The sequence below is a fragment of the Trachurus japonicus genome, chromosome 13, assembly GCF_045865225.1.
Source record: "Trachurus japonicus isolate A0001 chromosome 13, Traja_1.0".
In the NCBI taxonomy this organism is placed as follows: Eukaryota; Metazoa; Chordata; class Actinopteri; order Carangiformes; family Carangidae; genus Trachurus; species Trachurus japonicus.
The window spans coordinates 38,792,648-38,819,193 of NC_140919.1; the positions used below are offsets into that span (position 1 = coordinate 38,792,648).

At 41.7% G+C, this 26,546-nt stretch overlaps 2 protein-coding genes across 3 annotated transcripts in view; one reads left to right on the forward strand and one right to left on the reverse strand.

The window, feature by feature from the left end:
- Nucleotides 1-11,329: 11,329 nt before the first annotated feature.
- Nucleotides 11,330-19,426, reverse strand: shox2 (shox homeobox 2). Of its 2 annotated transcripts, none has more exons than XM_085796491.1 (5): nucleotides 19,100-19,426; nucleotides 16,803-17,011; nucleotides 14,144-14,201; nucleotides 13,715-13,803; nucleotides 11,330-12,888 (listed from the first exon to the last, which is right to left on the reverse strand). In XM_085796491.1, the coding sequence occupies exons 1-5, from the start codon at nucleotides 19,359-19,361 to the stop codon at nucleotides 12,631-12,633; spliced, it is 876 nt and encodes a 291-aa protein (XP_085652617.1). In that variant the 5' UTR covers nucleotides 19,362-19,426; the 3' UTR covers nucleotides 11,330-12,630. The 2 variants fall into 2 exon arrangements, with proteins under 2 accessions (XP_085652617.1, XP_085652616.1); XM_085796490.1 differs by having other exon boundaries at nucleotides 11,330-12,924.
- Nucleotides 19,427-22,107: 2,681 nt separating this feature from the next.
- The window catches only part of rsrc1 (arginine/serine-rich coiled-coil 1), a 130,457-nt gene continuing 126,018 nt past the window's right edge, over nucleotides 22,108-26,546 (forward strand). Inside the window, exons 1-2 of the mRNA XM_085796497.1 lie at nucleotides 22,108-22,173; nucleotides 23,632-23,829. Coding sequence (XP_085652623.1) covers nucleotides 23,648-23,829 — 182 coding nt within the window. The 5' untranslated portion in view covers nucleotides 22,108-22,173; nucleotides 23,632-23,647. The remainder of the gene's footprint in view (nucleotides 22,174-23,631; nucleotides 23,830-26,546) is intronic.

The window sequence follows — 26,546 nt, forward strand, 5'->3', positions numbered from 1 at the left end:
TTCATTATATCGTTTCATCCTACACCTCCTCCTCGTTTTCCAAGTCGCAATGTGTGTTAAGCCTGACCCCTGCACTCCTCCGTGCACGAGGAGAGGAAGATACACTGCCAGCTCCCTGTCTGATGAGAGCAGAGTGTGTACGCTGGGTGATTAACTCAATAAGAAACAAAGATCTTCTTCATTGGGATGCTCTCTGCTGTAATGGTTGTTTGATTGGAAGTCAGTGGCTGTATTGACAGGTGAAGTGGACTGATTAATGAGGGTTTAAGCCAGTAAGGATAACAGTCCTTCACATGGCTTATTTAACTCTAAAAGAGTGACTGATGGTCCACTGCAGGGGTGTCGTCTAAATCACTCCGCATTGAAGCCTCTAAGCACAGTAATGGGGCCATTTATGCACATCCCTTCAGGAAACATTGATTGGGAAGATTTTAATACATCTCTCCGCTTAGTTTTGTTCACGGCGTGTGGATGTTACTACTTGCACTTGAAGCTAATTATAACTAGATAATGAGAACCATGAAAATGTTCGATATTCAATCTTAAGGTCAGAACAGTTTTTAATTCTAATAGCTTACATAATAGGGGATACATTTTCCCAAAGGCACCGAGAAACTCAATACTAAAGGAAATATGCTTTCAACAAGAAGTAATTACTTTCTGGGTGGTAATTAATAACCTTAATGGTAACCCTGGGTCAAAAATGCATTGCTACTTTTAATTTATCCGTTAAAAGTTATTTTAAGTGCTACAAAGTAGTACAAAGCACTTCAGCTATAGGGCCTCTGTACCCTTATAGCCAGCAGTGGACAAGCTGTCTATTACAGCACATTGCATACTGCCCTATGCTAATGATTTGACCCTAAGGTGCAGAGTTTTAAAGTAAAGCCAGAGCAGTAAAAGGAAAAGTGGTTTTAGCCAAAACAAAGCGTGCAGAGGAACTGAATGAATATAGAGTATCAGTATTATATCTGTCATGAAGGTCAAAGGTGACTTGTTTGGGGCTTGGTTGAAGCTCTGGTTTCAATTCATTGGATCAGAATAGCTCAAATTGACACCAAGACCCATCTGCCCACTGAATTAATCCTCCACTCTCTTCCATTTGGCCGTTTTTTTGTTTTCTTTATCAGCTCCATCCATTTCTTTATTCATTCAGTTGACTTTTGAAAGGGGAGAGGTGACATGTCCTGGGGCATCAGTGTGTGCTTTAAAAAAAAAAAAAAATCCAGCGATTTCAAGTGCAGCATTTTCAGACTGCAGGGTCACTGGCAGTTATATTTTCCCTCTCCCTCTTCCCTCTCTCTCTCCCAGTGAAATCGATCGTCTGTTTGTAAGGAGCTCAAACGGAGCGGGAGAAAGATTCAGGGCTCTGCTGGCAACGCGAGCAGAGCAGAAATGCTGCTGGGGAAAGGCGAGCAAAAAAAGGCAGAAAACCTCCCCGTTCTCACCGTCACTGCACATGACCTTGGGGCCAGAGCGAGCTAGCGAGCGGCGCAGGCGGAGGAACCGCCCAGCGAGCGCTGCAGCACACACAGAGGAATTTGGTAGGCAGACTGGAGCGCGGGTCCGCCAGCCCTAGCCCTCTGCTTAAGTGAGTGCAAATGAACTGAAATAAAACTTTTAAAGGTCAATATAAATTTGATTTGTTGTCTGCATACTAAACCCTAATCACAGTAGAACAAAGTTCCCCTTGCTCTTTGAAAAGGCTGCTCTGTTATGTTAATCTATTTGGCTGTTCAACATGAAGGGCAAGCAACAGGTGAGGAGCCTTTATGTGTTTCTGTGGCCCTGCTAATAGAGAGAGACCATAGTGAAACACAGACAGTAGTCGACAGTAGCTGACACTGGCTATCAAACAAACAGAGCAGAGAAGATGTCTGCCAAGGAAACAGCCTCTGGTGAGAAGCACAGAATGAAGGAAAACGGAGAGAACAGAGCCGATAGTGAGAGAGGATGACAGAATGACACACAGGGGACAGAAAATGTTTGTTTTCGTTCGAGCCTGCCTGTGTGTGCAGCATACATGCATGCCCTACTGTGTGCATACACTCCGTCTCTTGCTCTTGCTCTGTTATAGCCGCCTCGGTGGCAACTGAGGTGGTGGAGCCCCACAGGGGTCAGCCATGTAAGGAACATAAAAGGCCAATTTAATTTAGCACGTCCGCGGCTACAAAGTATTTTAATTCCGACAGCTGTGACTGAGGAGTTAATATTTGACTTGTCAGAAGTGGGGCCGGGGCCAGTGAATCATTGTAATTCTCATTAAGAGGCTCTCCCCCAGCAGCACCCTAATGCAGAATAATGAAAGTCAAGACGGAGTGAGCTTCTAATGCCAGTTGAGGCCTATCTTTTAATATTCCCCTCTTGATGGATTAGGGAAGCGGGAAATTCATCTTGGATCATAGGGCCTAATTTAATAAGGGATCATTCCAGGAGTATTGCATTTTATAATAATGTCATTTAAAGTGTCGTCTTCCATTTTTACTGTCCCATATGTATGCTTATATAATGGTGCCGGAGGGATGTGTTTTTACAGTGCTCAGATCTCTTCTGTGTCCACACACCCCCTCCAGACCACACTACACTGTCTCTCTGTGGTCTGCAGGCTCTCGACTCAGGTTTTCATTTCACATCTTGGTCGTAGAGCCAATTGAGTGAGCAGTTATGAGAAGTTCAGTTACTCTGGCATGTTGCTGTTTCCCCAAATTATTTCTAATAGTATTTAGGGGAAATCACTGTGATATGAGTGTTGGGATTGTAAATATCACCCAAAGGAAATATTATAAAGATACATTACATTTGCTCCATCACAAGCTACTTAAACCTACTCTCAGAGAGGCAGCGCTATATTTATCCAACCCACTCACAAAAGAAAAATGGCTTTTTAGGGAATAAATTAAACAATTGTGACTAATATGAAGAAGTGCTGACGTTAGCAGCAGCACAAAGCTCACAATTATATCTTGTAAAGCCTTATGCGATTGAAAAATGCTGGATGTTACTGGGAAAAGCTTCTGTGACCGCATTTCTGTCTTTATATGTGCATTTAAGGCTCAACAGAAAAACAATCTCAATGTAATCTTTGTCATTTAGAATTTCCAATTTTGCATGTAGAACATGTTAAACAAGTCTCAAACCAAGTTACTGCAAAAAACATTATAGTAATGCTTTTATTAGCAGTGTGCAGCTCTGTATTGTATATGCCTACTTTACCCAGAATGTCATATATCTTGTGTTTTTCCATATAACCAACCACCACATATGGTTCCAATAACGTGATAATATTTGCAAATACTGTCTTTGAGATGTAGCAGGCCGCTGTGGGTCTGTCCAAAGGTACCCAGTGTCAACCAATGGAGACACCAAACTGAATCCTGCCGTCATGAAATGATCAAAAATCAAGCAAAATATGTAGGTTTTTGAAACACCTCACAATGAACCGTTATAACTTAGGCTACAACTTCAAACAATGCGGTTTAAATGATCATTGCAATGTTTATTATGAGAAGATTGCTACTCCTCTAAGGCGGCAAGGCCTGTACTCCATATTTGAAGCTAGCACTGCTGCCTAGCTTAGTAGAAAGGATGGAAATGGGTAAACACTCAGTTCAAAGATAATAAAATTGTACCACCAGCAATCCTTATACAAAAATGTAAAGTAAAAATGACTATTTGCTATTTTGGGGGAGGTTATACACTGGACTGTGTCTTCCTTTGAACAGTAGCCTATTTACAAAACAAGATGTTAGCTTTGGACAGAGCTGTGCAAGCTGTTTTGTTCATTTCCAGATAAGTAACTGCTCTGTTTATCACAGACATGAGACATTAGTCTATTCTAGTTTTCCACTTGAAATCAAATAAGATCATTTCCCAAACTGCCTAACTATTTCTAAAAAACACTGATTTGCTCCCACCTGCCACTGTGTAAAATGGAAGGCAAGCAATGAGATTAACTTAACAATATAATGTAACCGCACTACAATCTAGTGCTTGAAAAGAGCATTAGATTTAAATCAACAACTCTCTCATAGTCTTAAACATCAAAAACAACTCGACTTAATGTATAAGGAGGAATTTTCCATGGTGGTTGCAATGTTGAAAACTCACTTCCAGAAAAGAAAACCAGACTGCAGACTTTTACTGAGTCATGACTCACAGCGGTTGTTGTCGTGATCCTTTGCAGGCCTGAATCTACTTTATATTTTAGGTGCAATGTTTTGTACATTAAACCAGATTTGCAGGCAAGGATTAGACTTAAACCAGTCTCTCCCTTCAGTTTCTCTAAGGTGGTCCTACAAGAGCACTTCCAGATCACAGTGTGTTACATGTGACCCTTTAAAAGGGTCCCTGTCATCATTAAGATAAGAGGCAGTCTCTCGAACATGCTTTAGTTCAACAAAGTGCTTCCTCTTTGGCACACTCATGTCTTTGGCACCTCCATCTAGCTTCTCCAACATACTCCTCTCTCCCTATCTGTTCTTCTCCTATCACTGCCATTGTCCTCCTAACTCTACTTTCTCCACGACTTTCCCTCTAGACCCTTCACATTCCAAGCTCTTCAGTCCAGCGAGGTCCAAATCCAATGTCACTCAGTCAGTCAGCTGAACAATTTCCAAAAAAAAAAGGATTCACGTCACAATGTTAAATCTGTTTTTTTGAATTATCACTGCCAGTTGAGAGATATAGTTGTTTTCAATCAGCTCACTTCCTTCCTCTCCATAACACAGCCAGTTATCTGCCGCAGCAAGTGTCAGCTATTTTAGGATGCATGCGATATTCATTCTCAATACATGTGTCACTTCCTTGAATTTATTTCCATTGCAAAACAAAAAGGGAGGGGTTTTTTTTTCATTTTTTTTGTTCATCTCGTTCACTGCAGTCCAGGGTTTTTTCGGTGTTAAACTTTTCAAAAAATGGACTCTTCCACAGTCTTCGTTCTATACGCATTTAAGAAACCACTAAATAAACATGCCTTAAATTGTGCTGACAAATTCTAACAGTCATTTTCTTTGTTTAGTTTGTATCAAGAGGGATGATATAAAGAGGCTAAAAAAATAAAGAGTGTGCATAACTCGGAGAGACAGAGAGAGAGAGACGGTCACACACTGAGAAGTAGTTATATCTCAGGAGGGAGGTAGCGTGAGTGTGGGCTAACTTGCGAGATCTATTTTTACATCCCATTTCAGAATGAGATAGTGTCCGTCTCTCACACCCCCCGCCGTGCAGGAAGCTAATGCAGGCCTATTTAATTAGACGTTGGCAGATTGTTGAGCCAACACTGTAATCCAATAGAACGTCGCACCACTATGGGGTCCTGCCTCCTCCGATGCCTCCTTGGCCTCATAATGCAGCGCAGTCAGCTCTTCGCATTTTGTCTGCCCTTCTCTCAGCTTGTGACATCAATTTTCATTAGCCTGCATTAAAACAAGATGCATTCTTCCCACCAGTGACTCACACGGCCCACTCAACCCCACCGCTCCCAGTTGAACTTGACATGGGCCCGCACCATTATACATTACCTTTCATGCTCCTGCTTATTAGCCCATTATGCGACGTGTGTACATGTGTGCGTGGCGATTGCATGTGGTGCTTGTGTGTATTTATCTCCCAGCCCAGGGACGGCGACGTACATGCACTCACCTAAGGAGTAAATTACCATAGCAATACAGCTGTCAATACTGCTGTATCAATGAGGGGACACAAGTGGCAGGATCAATGAAAACATCTGAATAAGATGCCCTGGATGACAGACACTCTCCTGCTTTAAAATTCTATTACATCTAAAGCACTTGACCTCTTGCTCCCATATTCCACTGCCCCAAAGACTTATTAATATACAGCAGAGGACTCAGGATAGGTAAACTTTAGTTTTCATGAATAATGTTTTAGCTTTAGCAAGTCCTATGTAATAAAGACTGCTACCATGTCATGTCCACTGTAGGAAAAAAAAAACATACAATAGTTTATTACATGGTTAAACGGACATTTAATGTCATTTTGATGACATTTTTGCCTTTAGCTTAAATATAGCTGAAAAGCAGGCGGTAAATGTGGGGCTCAAACTTATGATGTTGTGGCTAATGTAGCATTTTATTTTAGTCTTAAACATTTATGGTATCCTATAGCTACAGCTGACATGTGGGATGCAAGTCCATTGAATACAACATAATTTTACATAACATGGGAAACAAAAACATACAAACTGTTATGGATAAAGCTACTAAACAGAAATTGTTTAAATCAATTCATAAAGATGAACAACTACATTCAGCTACTTTAACATGAATGGATTAGTATCCATTAATTAGAATAACACCCACAAAAGCTATTTTCATGCACTATTAGTACCTTATTCGTACTAATAATACTATGATACTTGGTAAATTTGACCATTTCTGTCACAAATGGGCGGGGGTTGTAGGATTAGGGGTGTGTAATGTTCTTTAGGAAAGACAGGAAATGAGGGGAGAGTGACGGAGGATGACATGCAACACTTTGCAAATACATGGTCATGGTCCCATTATTTTTTATTTTTTTACAGCTGTTTTCTTTTTACTAGGTATAATACTAGGTATAAACAGTATAAACACGATGATTGAGGAAAATACAGATTCCAGTTGTCTGATCTTGAATGAATACAGTGATCTTAGTGCTTGTGTATTTTAACTTTAAAGTTGAACAGATGGGCACTGCAAAATAATTTACATTGAATGAGTTGAAGAGCCCAAATCTTGAATTTCATAGAAATGTAAATCATCAACTTGACATCATGAAGTTTTCAACTTGTTTGGAAGCACCCCATAATAAACTTTGCCTGATGCCGCATGTGCCAGTAGTTCAGGCCAATTTCATACAAAACTATAATATTGTTAATGTTTACAGATTCCTTAGGTCACATTATGAGGCAATCCTAACGTGTCCCTCGTAAAGTTATGATGTGTTTGTATGCAACTACTGAATGAAAAACCATAAGTGAATTGCAGCTAGCATATCCATCACAGATTTGTATGTTTTCTAACATCAGTAAGATGTATTGATTTTTGTAGTGCGCATGGTGAGATTTATGGCTATGTGAAAACAACTAACAGCTTTCTGAGTATAACATTTACAGTACACAGGTGATTGATGCTCGCAGTGAAAACCAGGGGCTATTTTCCATCACATCTAAACTTTGCCTTGACCACACACGCCTGTCACAAGTTCAGAGAGCATTTGAATGCGGTTGACAGATATATAAATGGTCATAAATGGTTCCTTAGACAGAATGTTGAAAAAAGCATTTAGCCCCAGAATGAATGATCCTGGACCTCCCCGGATTTGCCCACAATAAAAAGACACTTGAGCATCCTGATACAAATATTGGGTGATTTGTCGGCTTTTTTGTCATTTCATGACATTTAAAAATGACATTTTGTAAACTTCAGACAGCGTGAACACAATCAATATGAGATGAGTTAGGCCTGTGTTTCCACCAGGCTTTTTGGAATTTAAGACTCTGTGTACAAACATCTGATGATTGAAAAGCAAGTACTCGATTATACTCACACACAGATGATTGGATCTTACCAGCTTGTAAATACAGAGCGGCGTGGGCCAAATGTACAACATTTACTGTGTGAGCCCCTCGTCGCTCCCCTTCTCTCTGTCTCTTCCTGGCTTAACATTTCATTTTGTTCTCACACTCTTTCTCTGTGAGACCACAATGCACACATAAGCCTGCACACACACACACAAAAAAAAGGCACACAATCTCGCTCCCCAGTGCATCTACAATACACCAAATATCACCTTTTTTTTCTCCAATGGAAACAATAAAATCCCCTCTTAGCTTCTAATGCCCACAGGTCTCAACACATACACCCTTGTTATGTCTTCTTCCCAGGACAGGGAGTTATACATTATGTTATCTCCGTAATCTGCAAACCAGCTGCAACTGGAAACGAATTAATAACAAATAAAATGCAGCCAGTACATAAAAATGTGTAGATTGCCCTGGGGCACCTAAACAGGAAACAGTGAAACAATTAGACTTCTTGTTTTGTTCTGACCTCTGTTTTGTTTTGTTCTACTTAGCTGCTGAATAGAAGGGAGCTGGAGATATAGACTTTTGTTTTTCTCTGTCTGTAATCACCACGGTTAAGCCTGCCTGGTCATAGCAGGGGTCAGATCTGCGTGAACACCCACTTTTCATCCTACAGTGAAATTAAATACACTGTTACAGTCGAGCTCTATGAACGCATGTAATTCTCTGCTGACTTGCAACCCACACCGAGTGCTGCAGTTAGCCACCCAGGCCTATATGGTGCATGCATGTGATAACAGGCAGCGATATGGCGTCCTAATTGCTGGCCTGAGTGCTACTGGAGGGAGTTTTTCAGCAGGTTTCTTTTTCACTTTCGCTCCATTTGATGTCTTTGAAGTTGGTCTTTTATCTGCCGCTGCTCCTGATGGTTGTTGTCTTTGGTGCAGTGCTGTGTGCGTCCTGCTCTTTGAGCACTCCTAACATGTAACAAAGGCGAGCCCTTAGAGAGAATAGAAGAGAAAGGGAGCTCTCTCACATACTTTCTCACATAAATTCATACACGCACAAGCATTCATGGCTACAAATGGGATATACAATCACATTTAGCCACAGCCATTCACATGCAAAAGGAAAAAAAAAAAGCCTCTGCTGTCAGTAAAAACTGCTCTGTGAGATTGTTTAACGTGCCCTAATTTGATAAAGGGCCAAGTGCGGGAAATGAGAGAGTAGTGTATTTGTCTCAGGGGTTGTAGTGGGGTAAATATAGCAACAAGACAGCACCAGTTGATATGAAGGATTCCATGGTGTGGAGTGCTGTTGTGACTCACCAGGCTTTGATGATGATGATGATGTGTGTGTATATGTGTGTGTAGGTGTGTATGTTTTCTCCCATGCATTTGGATTTCTACATTGTCCGGTGCTGTTTTCATTCAGTTGATAAAGTCAAATGCAATTGGCCCACTCTTGACTCCTACAACTCAATGTACCATTATCCACTGCAAGAAAGAGAAAGAGAGAGAGAGAGACAGAGGAAAAGTGAGAGTGTGCACAAGTTGACGAAGCGGTGAGAGACCTAGAAGGAAAAAGCAGGGAAGGAATGAACGAGGGGGGAGAAAGACAGTGAGAAGAAGCCAGGGGAGAGAGGGAGAGAGAGAGAGAGCCTGGCTGCGTGGCTGGCTCCCGGCTGGCTGCGTGGGCGTGTGTGTATGTGTGTGTGTGTGTGTATGTGTCTTAAAGAGTGTGTTGAGAGGAGGGTGAGAGCGCTGGTCGTCTCCATGTCTAATCAAGAGAACACTTGTGTGTCCCCGTCTCATTGTCTCCTGGGCCCCCTCAGAGCAGAGACCCTCTCCACTCCAGCAGCACCACACACCTCAGGACACGCCGATAGCTGCCAGCCGGACCGTGACTCTCTCTGTGTTCACACAGGAACCCAGACTCTGGACCCAGACTGGAGCGGTGAAGGAGAGCAGGGAGGATGAGTGTACGAGTGCACTGACTTCATTTAGTCTGACAAGTCCTTCAGGTGATTCTAAATATTACTGGAAATTAATTATCCCTTCACAAATTTGCTCTTGTTTTCATTAAACCATACAGGAATGTCCTTGTGGTGTACTGAATAATGAGTATTTTTGACACTTGTAGGCCTAGTTTATGGCATTTTTAATCTCATATTACTATTATGTATTAAATCAGTTTTCTTATTATTCCAATGGAGGATTTGTCATGGAGACAAAATGAGACGCCTCAGGCCCAACTCTTTCTTCATGAAATAACTGAATATGTACTAAATCATGTCTGAACAATGTAATTAATGTGACATAACTACTCCGATGAACCTCACCTCACCTCATGGTCACTAGTAAAAACACTGCTGGTTACACACACACACACACACACACACACACACACACACAGCCTTCTGACAGTCACAGGGGCATGTGCGCGCCCCCCCGACCCTCGGTGTTTCTGTTCCATCGCAGGGCAGCAATGCGCGCTCCCGACTCAGCAGTTTCCCAGTTCCGTCTCCTCCATTACTGGCGAGGCGCACAATCAATAATTCAATAGTTTTGGCGTCTAAATCCTGCCCCAAACGGCGGGATACACAAACTAGTGCAGACTCAGTGAGATCAGTATTAATTAATAGCTAAAGACATTGTGTTTTGTGTGGAGATATCGGAAGGGTAATGCGATCTGGATTCCTATAATTACAGGCTCCCGTGTCAGGTGTTTATTAAATGTTCAATAAGAGGCGGTTAAGATGTCAGGAAATGAATCAGGCAGATTTGTAAGTCAAGTGAGGCGGGCGTTAATAAATAAATTGTTTTGTTTTTTTTTCCCCCACAGCGACCTTGGCCTTGTTTAAGTGCATTGTCAACTGCCTGTATATTTTCATGCATAAATACCCAAGTTCAGGCCGTAACACATAAACAGAACATTTACACCCCGATATGGGCAGAGGGCCAAGAGGAGGGGTGAGTAGATTCACAGCTGGAATTAATCTATATTACTTAAGATAATGTCAAGATGTTAAACTGTTACATTAGAAGAAGAAAAATCACAGTTACTTAGAATATCTGAAATGATGCTGGTGTTAAAGCGCAAGTTACGGAATTTGTTAAATGCATTCTCGATTGAATTAAAGCCTATCTATAATCTGCAAACTGATATGGACAAACAATCACTGCTGCATTTAAAATGTATGTTTTGCCTTATATAATTATCAGTCGTTTTAAATCTGAATGAGCCTGTCACCCATAAAAAAAATAAAAAATAAAAAAATAAGTGCATTTCAATTGTTTTAATACAGCAAAACTTCACCGTTGAGTCACTGAACTGGCCCGATTCTCCCCTATTGTGTCCTTTATCTGGCTGTTATTCTAGCGTGTACTGGAAATTACCAGTCCTCCACTCCAAAAAGCTCCATAACCAAACCATGAATAATGCATCGGTTTGGCTTGGGAGCAGCAACAGACAGCCATGTTCCTGACTAAACGGGCCTGTCACAACTGTGACGTTATCAAAAGACCTATAGCTACAGGCATGAATTATTAAAAATCTGTTGCCCTCAAAGCTTTACCGCCAGAAACATTGACAATAATAATAATAATAATAATAATAATAATAATAATAATAATAATAATAATAATAATAATAATAATAATGCCAATTTAAATAAGAGTAAAAATAATGTCAACTCATTAAAGAAACTTTAGTTAATTTATTATAGGAACGAAAAACATTTTGTTTCGGTGGATTCACGTTTCACATGTGATGGAAAAAAGTAAAACAATTTCATGAATATCTTTCTTCTTTTTTCTTCTTTTTTTTTAGAAACCCGTGCCTCAGGCAAGTTCACTTTCACTGTTATAAAAACATCAAAATTACATACAGAAAGCACGTGATTTTTTTAATACACGGAAATAAAGTAAAATACAAAAAATGAACAATTTCCCCACAAGGCATTCATAAAGCCACTAAATAATAAAAATAATGCATGTTTTCTTGTGTATAAACATATTTTACACGTGCCCGTACCGGTTCTCATAGTCCTCGTGTTAACTGTGGTTTGTTCGTTTGTTGGGTAACTTGTGGTTAAAGACGGTGCTCGTGACATAGACGCTCTCCTTTAGAAGGGGGGTTGGGGTGGGGGGCAAATCACCACCTTGTAAATAATGGACACTAGATCTGGTATAGATCCTGACAACGAGTTCAGCTTGTAGCCTACACATATATTATAATCTCACATTTCTGGTGTGTCGCCATTATAGTTTCACCTTTACCAGAGGAGGTCCAAACAAGGTCAAATATAGGCCAAACATTCAAGTGAGAGTTGCCTCACCTCAGAGAGGGGGAGGAAAGAGGAAGAGAGGGGAGAGAATGAGAGAGAGGAAGGTGAGGGAGATAGATAGAGAGAGAGAGATGGCTCAGATCACGTCATCCGTGGAGCCAAACTCATGCAAACACAGCTGAGGCGTTTTGGAATTTGGACAGGAAACAGAAGAGGGAGAAACACCTCGAATATTGTAGCTTTGCTGTGTGTGGTTGTGTCTTATTTTAGTCACAGAATCCCCGCTCTGTCCTTTCACAGAGAAAGTGTTTTTTTGAAATATACCGAGGCCAGCCTCTATATAGGTTCAAAATGAATCAGAACAATAATAATATAATATTAAATCAGAACAAAACAACTGCAGAATGGTGGGTTCGCCATGTTTGGCAAAGTATCGACCGTCCCAGCTGCTTCCTCCTTCCTCCTCCTCCTCCTCCTCTTCCTCAGGGTGTCCAGTCGCCATCCTCAGTGAAGGACCCCGCGTGGCCTGGCTGTCCTTTTTGCCTTTTTTTTGTGTTAATGTCCAAAAAAAAGAAGAATCTCGTGTGTGAAGGCTATCAGGTCAATGTCTTTTTTTCTCTTTATCTCATAAATAGCCTATTTTTTATTTTTATAGTTTTACTCGTCGTCCTTCATTGGAAAGAGGAAACATAAATAAAGTCCACGGATGAGTTTTTCTCTCACTCTGTCCTTGAATTTCTTCACTTTGTTCAGTGTCTGTGGGTCGCGAGGACGCGCCGGGTAGGATGCGCGCGCCTCGCGTCCGCGCGTCTCCCTGGCGTCACAGTCCCAGCGCGGCCGTGTGCTTTTTGGCCTTGAGTCTCAGGTCGGCGATGCTCGAGTTCTTGCTGGTGTTCTTGGCGGCGGCGGCGGCGGCCACGACGGAGGCCGCGGAGGCTGACTCGGCCGCGAGCGTCGCCAGGGGCAACCCGAACGGCGGCGCGGGGAACATCATGTAGGGCGCGTGCGCCGCCAGGTGAGAGTGCAGGTGGTGCTGCGCGTGGGCCACGGCGCTGTCCAGCTGCAGTTGCGCCTGCACCTGAAAGGAGAAGGGCGGCACGTTGCAATGACTATCCTACGGGACGGGACGCACGGATAGAGGGGGGAGGAGAGAAGGGGGGGGAGGGGGGAGAACATGCGTTAACTTTGCAGTGGGTTGTGTGATGATGGGACATTGAACTAGTGTGACTGCAGTATAGTAGCCTATAGATGTGGTTCAGCTCAGGTAAGGATGGTGAGGATGACCCAGTGGTTAGAGGCCACCACTAAGCTCTGTGTGCTGGCTGCAGCGCCTCTCAATCAAAGGTCAAATTTGAGCTTTTATGTGAAAATACATCAATAACATGAAATCTAATCTCATTTCAAACTTTCAGCACCTTTAGGGGAAACTTGGCCCTTTGCCTACGAGATGTAAACAAAGATAATAAATCCATCTCAGGCCAAAAAAAAAAGTGGCAACAAATTATGCAAATAATGTTCCTATGCTGTCCAGAATCACACTGTGCCCCACCTACAGATGCACAGCTCAGTAGCTATACCAAAAAAATCAAAATCACACCTCTGCATTAGACACAACAGACCTTAACTCTCATTTGCAGATAGTGATTAAAAAAACATTGAGGATGTCCTCGCCTTGTTTAGGCCACAGACTTATCCCCCCTACAAATGATCCTTAAAACAACAGAGGGAACTGGCTCAGTGTTCTTGTCAGTGTGGTAATAAGAGTCTAGTTACCCCCTTCATTGGAACTGGAGTCTTTGCATAGCACTTGGGCAGAGCCTGTGCCAAGACAGCAGTCCGGGGATGGTGGGGTCTGCTCTTTTTTTTCTCTCTCTCTACGACTAGACGCTTCAAAGTAAACTTGCCTGTTGGAATGGCATCCGCAAAGCCCCCACGTTGACATATGGCGCTACACGACAAGCTTCAAACTGATTCGCTGCTCCAATCAGGACTCCTGCAAAAACACACACACACAGACAGATGATAGCCTCATTGTGAGGAGCATATTCCAAACCACAAAGACTGAATAACGAGCAGAGCATGCGTGGGGCTGACTGGCGGAGTAAACTTTAATAATGTCCAACATAAACGCTCACTAAAGAAGCTGGCTGCTTTTCTTTTTTTTCTTTTTTTTTTGATGGCATAATTAACTGGGAATGAAACCACCAGCCGAGCAGGAGCACGTGGATAAAGATGAAGGATGTTACACGCATTTTGAGCATGTAAGATAGATTGTAATAGAATAGAATAAGGAGCAATGCAGGGTTTGAAAAGAAAAGGAAAAAGAAGCTTACCTTTATGTAGCTGGTTTTCCTGCTTTCTGCATTTGGCTCTTCTATTCTGGAACCAAACCTGCAGGGACAGAAATTAATTAGAGACCCACTGATTGGCAGCTGCTTGTGAGGCCATGTGTAATTCCGCTCAAAGTGACAACAACCGCAGAAAAACAATATCCCCGAGGAGCACTGAAATATTAATGACACTGCTTAACCCCAGATTTTAATTATTGCATTTAGTCTACAACCAGGGAAGAGTGGAGCGCGTGGAGCTGAGCAAAAGGAAGAGGAGAGAAAAAAAGGAAAGTCGTAGTAGTGCATTTACTGAAATTAAATATTATTTAAGAGGAGAAGAGGCAGTCGTGTTGGAAATGTGCAGGGACTATAATAAATAACCTTGTCAGCGTTGGTTTCATCTTTCTATAGATTCGCGTCCCCGATGGGTTGAATGGACCCTCAGATATCGAATAGCAAGCAATAGCAGCTAGGTTTTTTTTTTCTTTTGACATCAGAGCAAGGCGATCTGAGAGCATCTCCCTCTCATTAAATGACCGCTGAAATTAATTACCCTTATCTGCAGAAAATCCATGTCAGAGAAACGCTTAAAAAATGCCTCGCAGTTTTGTCTAATCACCGCCATATAATAACACGCACTTGCACAAAAAAGAAGAAGAGATAGAAGAGAAAAAGGCGCTTCAAAGAACAGCTCACTTCTCTTTTTCCTTCTGTTGAAATCGACAAGCAATTTCAGAGAAGAAGCCTTGGAACACAGATTAAACGATTTATTACGATGATAATCTGCTTTGAATCTCTCCCCACACACACACACACACATAGACACACACACACACACACAACACAAAGCTCGGGCTAAATTAGTCCACAATACAACATGTCAATCTGCAATCTCCCTCCTCCCTCCTTACATTATAGGTCCATATACAAGCTCCTGAAAGCATGATTGAAATATCATATTGATCTGGCTGTCAGCTGGCTTCATTTATTGACCACAGTGGATGTCAATCGGAAGTGCTTTTGTGCACGCTTCAGGTAGAATTTATAGCCATGATAATAAAGTAGCAAAAAAAAAAAACTGAATGTTGATATTGATTGAGACAGAATTTAGACGACAAAAAGAATAAAAAAAATAAATCAAAATAAATGTGTGGTCTCTGTATGCAACTGGTAAAAAAAAAAAAAAAAGATATTGTAACAGAGAGAAAAGAGGCAGAGGGAGGGAGTGCTGTTCTTGATTTGGGTAGAAAATAATACATAATTTATGCAAATCCCTGAGCTGTGCTCCTTGTTCGGGACACAATACGCCTTATTGGTGAGATTCCAGTTCAGGCGGGGAGAGCCCTGCAAAAAAAAGCTGGCTTTAACTTTTGTTTGGGGGGGTAAGTTTGGGATGGGGATCTTTCAAACTCGTTTTTATGATTTTCTTCTTTTTTTCTCTCTCTCTCCCTCGGACTGACCGCCATATTCAGTAGCTATGGAGACAAATGCCCAGTCCTCCCCTGAGCCGGGGCATATGGGATATAAAAAAAACACAGAGAGTCTGGACTAAGATATTATAAGGTTTTTGATAAATCAGATGAGAAGAGTTGTCTATATGTTCACTGCCCCCCCACCCCCACCCCCACCCACACACACACTCACACTCACACACACATCAACCTCCTTCCCTGATCCCGTTACACAAGACATGTCTGAGCCCCCACCACCCTCCTCAGTGCTCCCCTCTCCCCCCTCTCTCCCACCCCCTCTGACTGGCTGCTGAAGCCTTACTGGGTTTCTGCGCAGATGGTGTGTCCCCATGAAAAACGACAGCAGCAGCAGCTCTGACAAAAAAGACACAGGGCCTCGGTGGAGACATGCACCCATGAAACTGAAGGCAAATATTTGTAGGCTTATTTGTTTCGGTGGATTTGGACAATAACTCGACACAACGACTCTCGTGACACAAGCAAAAGGCCTTATTGGGATGATTACTGAGAATAAAAAGGGGGAAAACGTGCTGAGGAGGGGGAATAATAATAATCTGACAGTAATATTGTGATGGGGAGTTGTAAACCGATCGTTTTTACCTTCTTAAAAACCTGGTAACAACTTATTGAAACTTGAAAACACACACAAGCTTCCTCTGACCGGTCTCACACACTCAGGTCTGTACTCTATAGTGCAAGTGAGTGTGTGTGTGTGTGTGTGTGTGTGTGTGTGTGTGTGTGTGTGTGTGTGTGTGTGTGTGTGTGTGTACATTTCTCACTGGTAACATTTGTTATTATTTTCTTCCTCTTATCACCATTGTTATCATCATCATCATTATAACCAAAATGATAGGCAGTATTAGATGGTATTGAGAAGGCTGTAATTTTTTAATTCAAGAATTTGGTTCAGGAAACAGGAAAGAGACTCCCACTGCCATGGTGATGATAATAATAATGTTGTTGATGATGATATTAATGATAATCAATTTTTGATTGTGTGTCAGGATGTGTGGTTGTTGTTTTGTAGCGTTGATTAAAAATGGCGTCACTGTCTTTGAAAAAGTTCTGCACAATTCCCATTATTATAATAATAATAATTATTATATTATTATTATTATTATTTCTTTTCTTTTTTTTCTTGTTTTGTATGGAACATTTCTACACGTCCAGTGGAGTATGGCTGTCCCTACCTGCACTCGGGCCTCCGACAGTCCTAGTCGCTGGCTTAGCTCCTCCCGCATGAAGGCGTCCGGGTAGTGCGTCTCATCGAACAGCCGCTCCAGCTCGTTGAGCTGCTCTAACGTGAAGTTAGTCCGACTTCTCCTCTGTTTGATTTTAGTCTGTGCCTCGTCCTCTATAGGTTTGGAGTCCTCTTTCCTTTCCTTCACGTCCGTGGTGCCTGTGAGAGGAGAGAGAGAGAGACAGAGGGGGATATAGACATCAGTGTCATGCTGCCGGACTGCTGTGACCTCCAGCCTGTATGTGGTCATCGTGGGCCTTCATCATCGAACACAGTTGTGAAAATTTCTTCTATGCTTTTATTCTGAAAAATTGAATTGGTTGTCACAAGGCTTACATCGGTTTGGTGCAGCTAAAGACATAGGATTTTTATTTAAAATAAACCAAACTAAGTGTGAAAACTCTGCTTCAATATATAGGGGATAAAATAACTGAAAAAAAAAACATTCAGCGACTCTGACTATTAAATAGTTCCAACACAAAGGAGCGAGGATTTTTTTTTTTTAATCGACCTACACATTGTGAGTTAAAGCCTTGATCGTAGTCATTTAATGATGCTAAGGAAAGAAAGAAAGAAAGAAGAATAATAAAAGGAAGGAAAATAGATGGAGAGAAAGAGACATGCCCTTCCAGCCCTCAAATATCACAGAGCTATCAGACCTCGGATGTTTTGTAGAGCTACATAAAGCTCTTTAATTATTAACTGCTTATAAATATGCAACGCGGTGCCCACTGTTGGATGTCTGATACATGCTTGTCGCAGCTCCGCTTTTAACCACGCTGCCCATGACGAACAGATGTCTTTTTTTTTTTTTTTTTTTTTTTTTTACAAGCCACCCAACTCTGAGATATCTTGTCTTGTGCGTTGTCACATTTTGTCCATGGTTTCAATAACAAGACAGTGAACATGCTGCACGGGACACATGGACAGCTGCTGCGCTTTTCTCCAAATGTCTTTTTTAAAAATGAGTTGGAATAGGTTTATTTGGAAATATTAAACACGAAAACAAGTCTGGTCAAGAAGCATTTACTGTCTAAAGGATGGAATCATTTTATGCTGGCATCAATCTTTGTTTTTATTTTCATTTTTTGTTTTCTTCATTATTATATGTATTTATATTTATATGTACCGTTAAGCCTATTCTTTAAAATGAATTATGGAATTACAATTTCCATCTTTACTAGTACAATTTAATATTTGTAATAAGATATCATCAGATTTATTTTCACGCCGTCTACTATCACAGCTGATGTGGTTTCACAGATGAAAACACATCTGTGCACACCGGGTGAAAATGAAAGGACACTGGTTTCCACCTCTGAATGCGCAGTGATCTGCGTGTCAGGTGTACAAAACACCTCCATCTCGCTGAATCGTTGCTATTATAAAAATCCTGACGACCAACCTATAATGATTATCATATCATATCATATCATAATGGATAGTCATAAACTATAGAAAATAAAGAAACAGCCTAAACAAAGGCTTCTGATCAACGTGATGTCGAGTCAGCTTCAGTGGTTTTTGAAACCAAGTGCCAGTGAAACAGAGCACCTATAGCTTACTTTATAAACTTGTGAGATAAAAAATGCAAGACATTGATCCGAAGTCCAATCATCCAGTAAAAAGACTGTGTAATAGTTTGCCACAGGAGGCCCTGTTGTTTACCATAGCCACTGTAGTTCTGTGGCTATAGGCCTTTTTCTTTTTTGATACACTGAATCTATGAATTGAAACTTTTAAAAATGCACCACAGCAAGTCATTACTACAAGCTGCAAGCCTCTGACTGAAATGGAGAATATCCTGAGCACTAATGTCTGGTAAACACTTGTGTAAAGAGAGCGTTTTTCACTGTGCACCAGGCTGAGTTTGAGCCACTAACATGATCAACAAAAAAAAAAAAAACAGGCTAAATGATAGTTGCAGAAAGCAGCAGCCAGTTTCTAATGTTTCCCCCTTTTAGAAAGCGCGATCATCCTGTAACTTACACCCACACTCAGTGACACAAGAAGTGTGCTGATAGAAAAAGAAAAGAAAATCCGCAGCGTCGAGACTCTAAATACAGATGTTTGTAAGTCTAAAAGCGCGAGGAGGACCTAGGCTATGTGTTTTGGGGGATTACTGTATTTTCTCTCGACTTTATCCCTCCTCATGCTTTAAGTCCTCCTTACAGTAAGTCCTCTAACAACATCCGCGTTGGGTAAAAAAAGAAGACTGTGTAAGCTTACAAGCATGCAGTCTCCTACCGTCAATGAGTTTGGGGCTCCCGGCGTCCCTGATTCTTTCCGGGCCGAGCATGTCCGTTTCCCTGCCCGGCGAGAGCGCAACGTTTCGGGTGACTGCTGCTGCGGCCGCCTCCTCTCTGCTCCCGGGCTCCGCGGATAAAGACTCCCTGCTCCCTGCGCGCGTCGCCCCAGTCTCCAACACCTCCCGGTAGGTTATCACTTCCTTCTTCTCCTTCACTTTCTGATCGAAAGACTTAGACACGAAAGCGGTGAGCTCTTCCATCACTGTTTTCTCTCCTCTTAAAAAAAAAAAAAGACGAAAAAAAGAAAAAAAAATCACCACACACACACACCACACCACACCACACCACACACACTCTCTCTCCCTCACACTCCTTTTGCTCCGCGACAGCTTAAGACATCAATGGTGTGGCTCGTTTTAAAGTCGACCCCTTGAAAATGATACGAGGGGGTGATGATGCTGCCAACTCTGGGAGAAGAAGGTAAAAAATATATAACGATATATCTTCTCAGCCAATTCCTCCTCCTTTGCTAGAGCGGAGTTGGGAACCTGCTGGTGATCCTCTATTGAAGTCACAGTATTTATACTTTGCGGCGCCTTGCCCCCTTGATCCGTGCAAATTACCTCCCCTCAGGATGCCGGGATGAGCCCCCCCTTCCCCTTCACTGATATGGGAGCGAGAGAGAAGAGGAGTAAAAAAAAAAAAAAAAAAAAACATTAAGCAGCACCGTCGCTATTGGCCATTAATCCGAGATTGACAAGAAGGACTAATTAATTTAATTAAGCGCTCATTCGCTGCTATTGTCCTGAGTTAGTTTTTTAAACACCCGGGAGATGGTCATAGATCTCTCTCTCTCTCTCTCTCTCTCTCTCTCTCTCTCTCTCTCTCTCTCTCTCTCTGCAGGGGTGTGGCTTAAAAAATCTGAAAATGACAAGAGAGAGGGAAGCACATGGACGAGGAGTCCTTCCTCACTCTATCTCTGTGATCTGGGGTGGTGGTGGATGAGGAGGAAGAGGAGGAGGAGGAGGGGGGGATAAGACACAGCGATGACACGGGGAGAGGAAGGAGAGGTAAAAGCGGACCAGCTGGGATGCAGAGAGGAGCGAGGCAACGACTGACACCGGGAGCTTTTAGAGAGCGAGCTCCAGACCAGTGAACATATTTGGCTTGAACCCCCCCCCCCCCAACTGCTGCATGCATTGCACACGGTTGGCTTCGGGCCTGGTGCATTTATCCAGAAGTTTTCGGCGTGGGGCTGCAAGTTGTCGCTTTTGATTTGAAACGGAATCTCACCATGAAATAGGCCTGCATTAAAATAAAGAGTGGAGATAGTAACAGAACTGCAGCGGGTTGAGGCCTAATTTAATATTCCACCATAGCCTAATAATAAATAAAACAAAATAATAATCATAATTATTATTATGCTATTATTATTAATAATATTATAATCTCTCTTTTATAATTTTACATTTTTACACCTATTATTATTATTGCTTCACGTGCAAAATAGTAGGCTTTAATGAATAGATATAAGTCTGATATGAAAGTTTTAAGACCCTGTGAGACAAATTATTCAATGTTTCTACTGTGCAGCGTTGGTTTATGTTTCTAATCAGCAATTATGTGTTTTAAATTGTCATCATTAGCGAGACTATATCGCTTAATATTAATCCTCATAGGACTTTTTAAGCCATTAGGATGTTAAATAGCAGCTAAACGTTTAATTACAGTGCCTCTCGCTATGCGTTTTGCCATTGGGCGCACTAATTAACGTTTTTTTTTTTTTTTCCAACTGACTCTTTCCCGCCGAAATGATTTGCCTATATCTGCTGAAAAAGAGAGAAAAAAAAAATAAACAACTGTTCCACTGGCGGTGAAGGTGAAGTGAACGCAGCGGAGAGAGGGATGGAGAGGTAGAGAGAGAGAGAGCAATTAAGTGGGAAGAGGAGGCAACATAGCGGACAAGTAACAGGATACAGCGGGATTTTGAAAACGTCGGGATGAATCTGATGCAAAATTAAGCGTGTTTATTGATAATCTATATAAAGACCTAATTCCACACAGAGCCCCGACAATTCCCCTGATTAAATATTAACGATGTTTCAGCTTGAACCCATAGGCATTAATTACTATTATTTCTGCTGTATCTGAAAGCAGGGTGAATTCCTAATCGCTGTGATAAGCAGCCTCTTGTAGCCTATCTATTTGCAGTGGAAACCACATTAAATGGTTTCTTATCAGCCATGCTTAGGCTATATGCATGATATTGATTCAACCACTCGTAAACGTTGTCAGTGTAACAGTGGCTGTTTCACCTCCAGTCCTGTTAATACTGGCCTATGTTATGTGAATTTCTAATTAATTAATTCTTCAAAATTGTTGGGACGCTTTGTCTGCCCTTCCAGCTCTCTGTGTGCAGCTATGTTGGTTTAAAATCTTAATATCTGAGAAGAAGATGACCTCGTGCAGATGATATCTGGCAAGTTGTGGTGTGTGTTTGTGGTTATTGTCAGATGAAATCGAAATATGAGACTATAATAGGTCCATGTGAATAAATAAAGCCTGTTATCGTGAATATTTTCACCTGAATGAAATTAAAAACCAAATAATTTAAAAAACAATGACACTTAAAAATATGAAGTGAATAAGAGGTGTTGTCATTGATTTAGGCTCTTTGTGTTTCTATGTTTATTAAAGTAGGCCTATGGCAAAAGTGGCCTCAGTGTAAAAAAAAAAAAAGCAGCCTACCATCCAATGTTTACATTTGACAATCCTCAAAAAGCCCACATCAGTCATGCACTAGTGGCAATTTAATTCTGTTTGCTCACTTAAAATATAAGTGAATCTACTTTTTTTTTTTAATGGTTGCCGCAGTAGAATAATATTAACGTTACTGAAGTAGTTTGGTCTCATTCATAAAAATATAGGCTAATTGAGCCCATAACTGGCAGCCCATCGATTTCTCTGTGCTCGACTTAGCGGCCGGCGCTCCATCGATGCTCTCCGGATCGACGGGTAGAGTCTAGTGAGCGGTGCATGTTTCAGCTGTGGGAGCTTCGCAGCAATTTAAAGGTGAGGAGCGGGATTTTCATTTCAAAGCTACTTCTCCGTGTCTGTCGCCGTATTTTATGTTTCATTTAACGTCGACTGACCGCCGTGTGATACGTGTTCGTTAACGACGAGCAGCCGGAAGGCTTCAGTGAAAACGAGAGCTGCAGGCAGGCAGCCAGGCGGTAGGAGAGTTAGCACAGTTAGCCTGCTAAGCTAAGTCCTCACTGACAACACGTTGGGTTTAAATGAACCTGCTTTTATATTTACAGCGTGTGCTATACAACAGCGACGTTACAGCTGTTGTTGTGTTTCAGCAAACATGACTGTTACGTTATTAATAGATAGATAGATATATATTAGCTAGCTCTACAGACAGACAGACCCCTCTCTATTTGTCAGTAGTCAACGTAACAACAATAACACAACACATTGTGTAGGCTCTGAAACATTGTGTGGGTTTTATTGTATAGCAAATACACGTCGCTCTTGGTTTATTGTGTATCAAGCTCAGATATTATGATGATAAGCTTTATTTCAGACACAAATTAGGTCCATAGAAAACGATAGAAAACAAACACACACAACACAGACAGCCTATAAATCAGGGGTTCTCCACTAGTCTCACTCTGGGCTCCACATCTTCCCATGGTCATTAAGTCGCGACCCAGTTTTATAGAATTCAAACCAAGATTTTTTTTTTAAAGCCTTTAAAAACTCATCTTGCTCTTTATTGAGCAAAGCGCATTTCAGAGCACGTGAATGAAACTGAGGAGTTACCATGACAACTGCATGTACAGAAGTGAATAAAAAAATATTAAACTGCACAAAAGGAGACCAACAAAACGATATATTTGACTTCTAATGCATCTCTGCATTCAGAGCATGTTCACAAAAGTGAATAAATATCAAATTGCACAAAATAAAGACCCACAAAACAAAACAAGATTCACTGCATTCAGGCCACATGAATAAGAAACTGATATCTTTGCATTCAGAGCAAATAATAAGAAACTGAGGACCATTACAACTGCATGTGTTCACGTGTCTCGTGTGCCTTTCAATATATTTTTCAAAATAAAAGACATCTCCAACATCAGATGTGCATTAAATATTATTTACTTTTCTGACCAGCTGTCCGCGACCCATCCAGAACGGGTCCGAGACCCACTTTTGGGTCCCGACTCACCAGTTGAGAACCACTGCTATAAATCAAACTGGAGCTCTCACTCCAGAGATAAAAAAACAAAACAAAACATAAAGACTTTGGCTCCAATATCTCCAAAAGCATGAGAAAGTTCCTTACATCACATAATTTAATCACAGTAAGACCCCTTATAATTTAATTTCTTGACTCCCTTAGTCTACACATCAATCTGTACATGAGGTTCCCCAATGTTATATGGAGGGTGGGAACATCACTCATGACAAACTTTGAGATTGCTGCTCAGTGATCCTACTCGTGTGTGTTTGTGTTTCCAGCAGACACACAGCCAGCATGGGTCGTCGCTCCTCTGACAGTGAGGATGACGGACGGAGCAGGAGGAAGAAAAAGCAGCGTCGCCGTTCATCCTCCTCTTCCTCTTCCTCATCCTCGTCGTCCGGCAGCAGGGTGAGGAGCAGCCGCAGCCGGAGGTCCAGTCGTCGGAGCCGGTCTCGCTCCAGAGACAGGGACAGGAGGTGAGAGGGCACACACACAGCAGGCCGGTCTGTTTCCTGAAACCCTGAGCAGGTGACTGACCTGTCCTAGAGTCCCTGAGGAAAATAGACTGTGTTGAACCTCCTGGAGCTCCTCTTGTGGAGGAAAGACATCACAGGAGGCTCATAAAGTCTCAGCGAATTCAGTCCTCTCTGAGTTTTAAAGCAGAGGTTCAATATACTGTTTGGTGTTTATTCTTTTTCAGTGATGGGTTGTTTGTCTGTACAGATGGTTAAATTGTTTATTTTGGCTCCCTTGTACATTTAGTTTAGTATCATTTGTTGCAGGAGGTTGATACACTTGTTTTTGAAAGTATAGTTATCACCATTTTAAAGCAGAAGTAAGCGGAATATTTGTGTTAATATAGCCTAAGTCTTAAATAGTTATATCTTCCGACAGCAATCACTTGTGTTTGGTCTGAAACACGGGTCTGTCAGTCACTCTGCTCTGCTGTAAGCCGAGGAGAAAACTTTCCTTGTATCCTACAACCTTTATCCAATGAGGAGAGAGAGAACGGCATAAAGGGGCAGTCCTCTCTGTGTGTGCAGCCAAGGGATGCGCGTGAATGTGGTGACGTAGGGACGAGGGCGGGGACTGCTAACTCCATCGGCTGACAAGAAGTTAGCCAAAACAACCGGATCGCTTACTTCTGCTTTAACATTTAATTTGACCATACTTTTACATTCTTCTGTCAGAGAGACTTCTTTCCAGAAACAACAAATGAAAACCAGTTCTCGGCTAACTTTGTTGCATTGACAGCTATAGCACATATAATGAATTAAAAAGGCAGATACACTTTAAAGCTTATCAGTGTAGCTCCAGTAACTTTGCTGCAAATCTCTTTTTCTGATAGCCTCGTTTACAGCAGATACTTTGACATTTGTCATGACAGGAAAACCACAGATTTTACTACATTCACAATGTCCCTGTTCTTCTCAAGTGCACCCATAAGTCATGATTTCAGCCGTTGTTCATTTTTATTATTCAGACCTGTGGTTTTCCATCTGTGAAAGTGGCATTCATGTCATCATTTTTGGTAATTGCATTATAGATAACTTAATGTAGAGAAAAAATGGTTATTGTTGTTTTACTTTGGCTCCATGGGGGCAAAGGGAGAAATGCCATTACTAAATAATAACTGAGATGGCTGGAAGTAGTTTGGATCGTATATAGTTAAGTCTGTCCTTCAACTTAATTCAAAAGGAAGAGGAATAAACTTTAGGATTTTGAGAAAAGTTTGTTTTATTGACATGTAAACCACCTTTGAAACAAATGCTGCGGTCTGACTGTAAAAGTCCAGTTGTTTACATTTCCGTTTTGATTACGTGGCCCTGGTGAGATTGCTATCCATTTTTGTTGTTTTGCGTCCCGTCTAGGATGATTGAAGACACCTGCAGGACGGAATATTTAGTCTTTTCAGTTATTACTCACATAGAGCTGTGGACAGGGAAGGTCCTCTGTACCATTGACTGTGAATACTGAGGAACCTGCTCAATTTATTTTAGAATTCAGTGACTTTATGATGAAGTCTCCACTATTTTTGTCGGTCATATGATTTCTACAAGAAGAACACATATGTAAACAATAAAAAGTGATACTTATTTTTGTGTTAAAGAGGAACTATGCAAGTCTGGTTGCTTTTATGCTGTTTTGCTAACCCTCCTCTCAGCCATGTGCACTTGTTTACAACGAAGCCGTCGAAAAATGTACATGTAGCCATGGATAACATTAACATAATACAATGTTACGACGTGTATATCTGTGTAGTCTTAACTGTCATAAACAAAAGATTACGGGTTACGGAGCGTGTTTGTGTGGCGGTGTGCAGGGTCGAGAGCTGGGACACCACACCGGGGTGGCGGCCAGGTACTACACTGATGTTGCAAGGTTGGTTTTCAGCCATGAGACACCAGGCGAAGGCAGAGAGCCTCCGTTCTCACTAGTAACAAGTCACAAGTCATGTAGTTAACTATCACAATTACTCCGGAGCTTTTTAATTAAGGTAAAAATGTGGCATAGCAATGGGAAAATCCTGATTAGTTCCTCTTTAAGTCACTTTAGAGATGAAACAGAGCTCTACAGGAAAGGTGAGATGGTTGGCATTATGGCATATAGGTTTGATTCTTTTTTTTGAAAAGTTGGACACTTAGGATTGGTGTGGCTCATTTAGATGCCTGGTTTTGTGTCCAGTCTTTCAGAAAATAAGTTAAACCTTGGAATAGCTGACACCTTAAACTCCTACGACCTCATAATACTTTTATAAGATTCTCCTTATGTTTATGAAAGATCTGCACATTGATACTTAACGGTTGCTGAGGAACAGGGAGGCTCAGTAATAATCAGACATCTTTACATGTGGCTAGTGGCTGGACCTGGCCTCCTCCATCCATCCATCCATCCATCCATCCATCCATCCATCCATCCATCCATCCATCTACAGCTGCCACCGGCTGCGTGTGGCTGTTCAGACAAGGCCAGTTGATGGTAATTATTTATGAGACTTGGTCAAGGTCCATTACTGCTGATGGGAAGTCATTGTCTGTCTGTGCAGGGTGGGGCCGGGTGGGCAGTGTAAACCCTGGGACCACAGTCCCTCATCTATTAGCCATACGTTTTGATCAATTAACAAAGACCTTGTGTGTACGTGGCATGCGCACGTGCGTGTGTGTATGTGTATCCCTCTGTCAAAATCACTCCT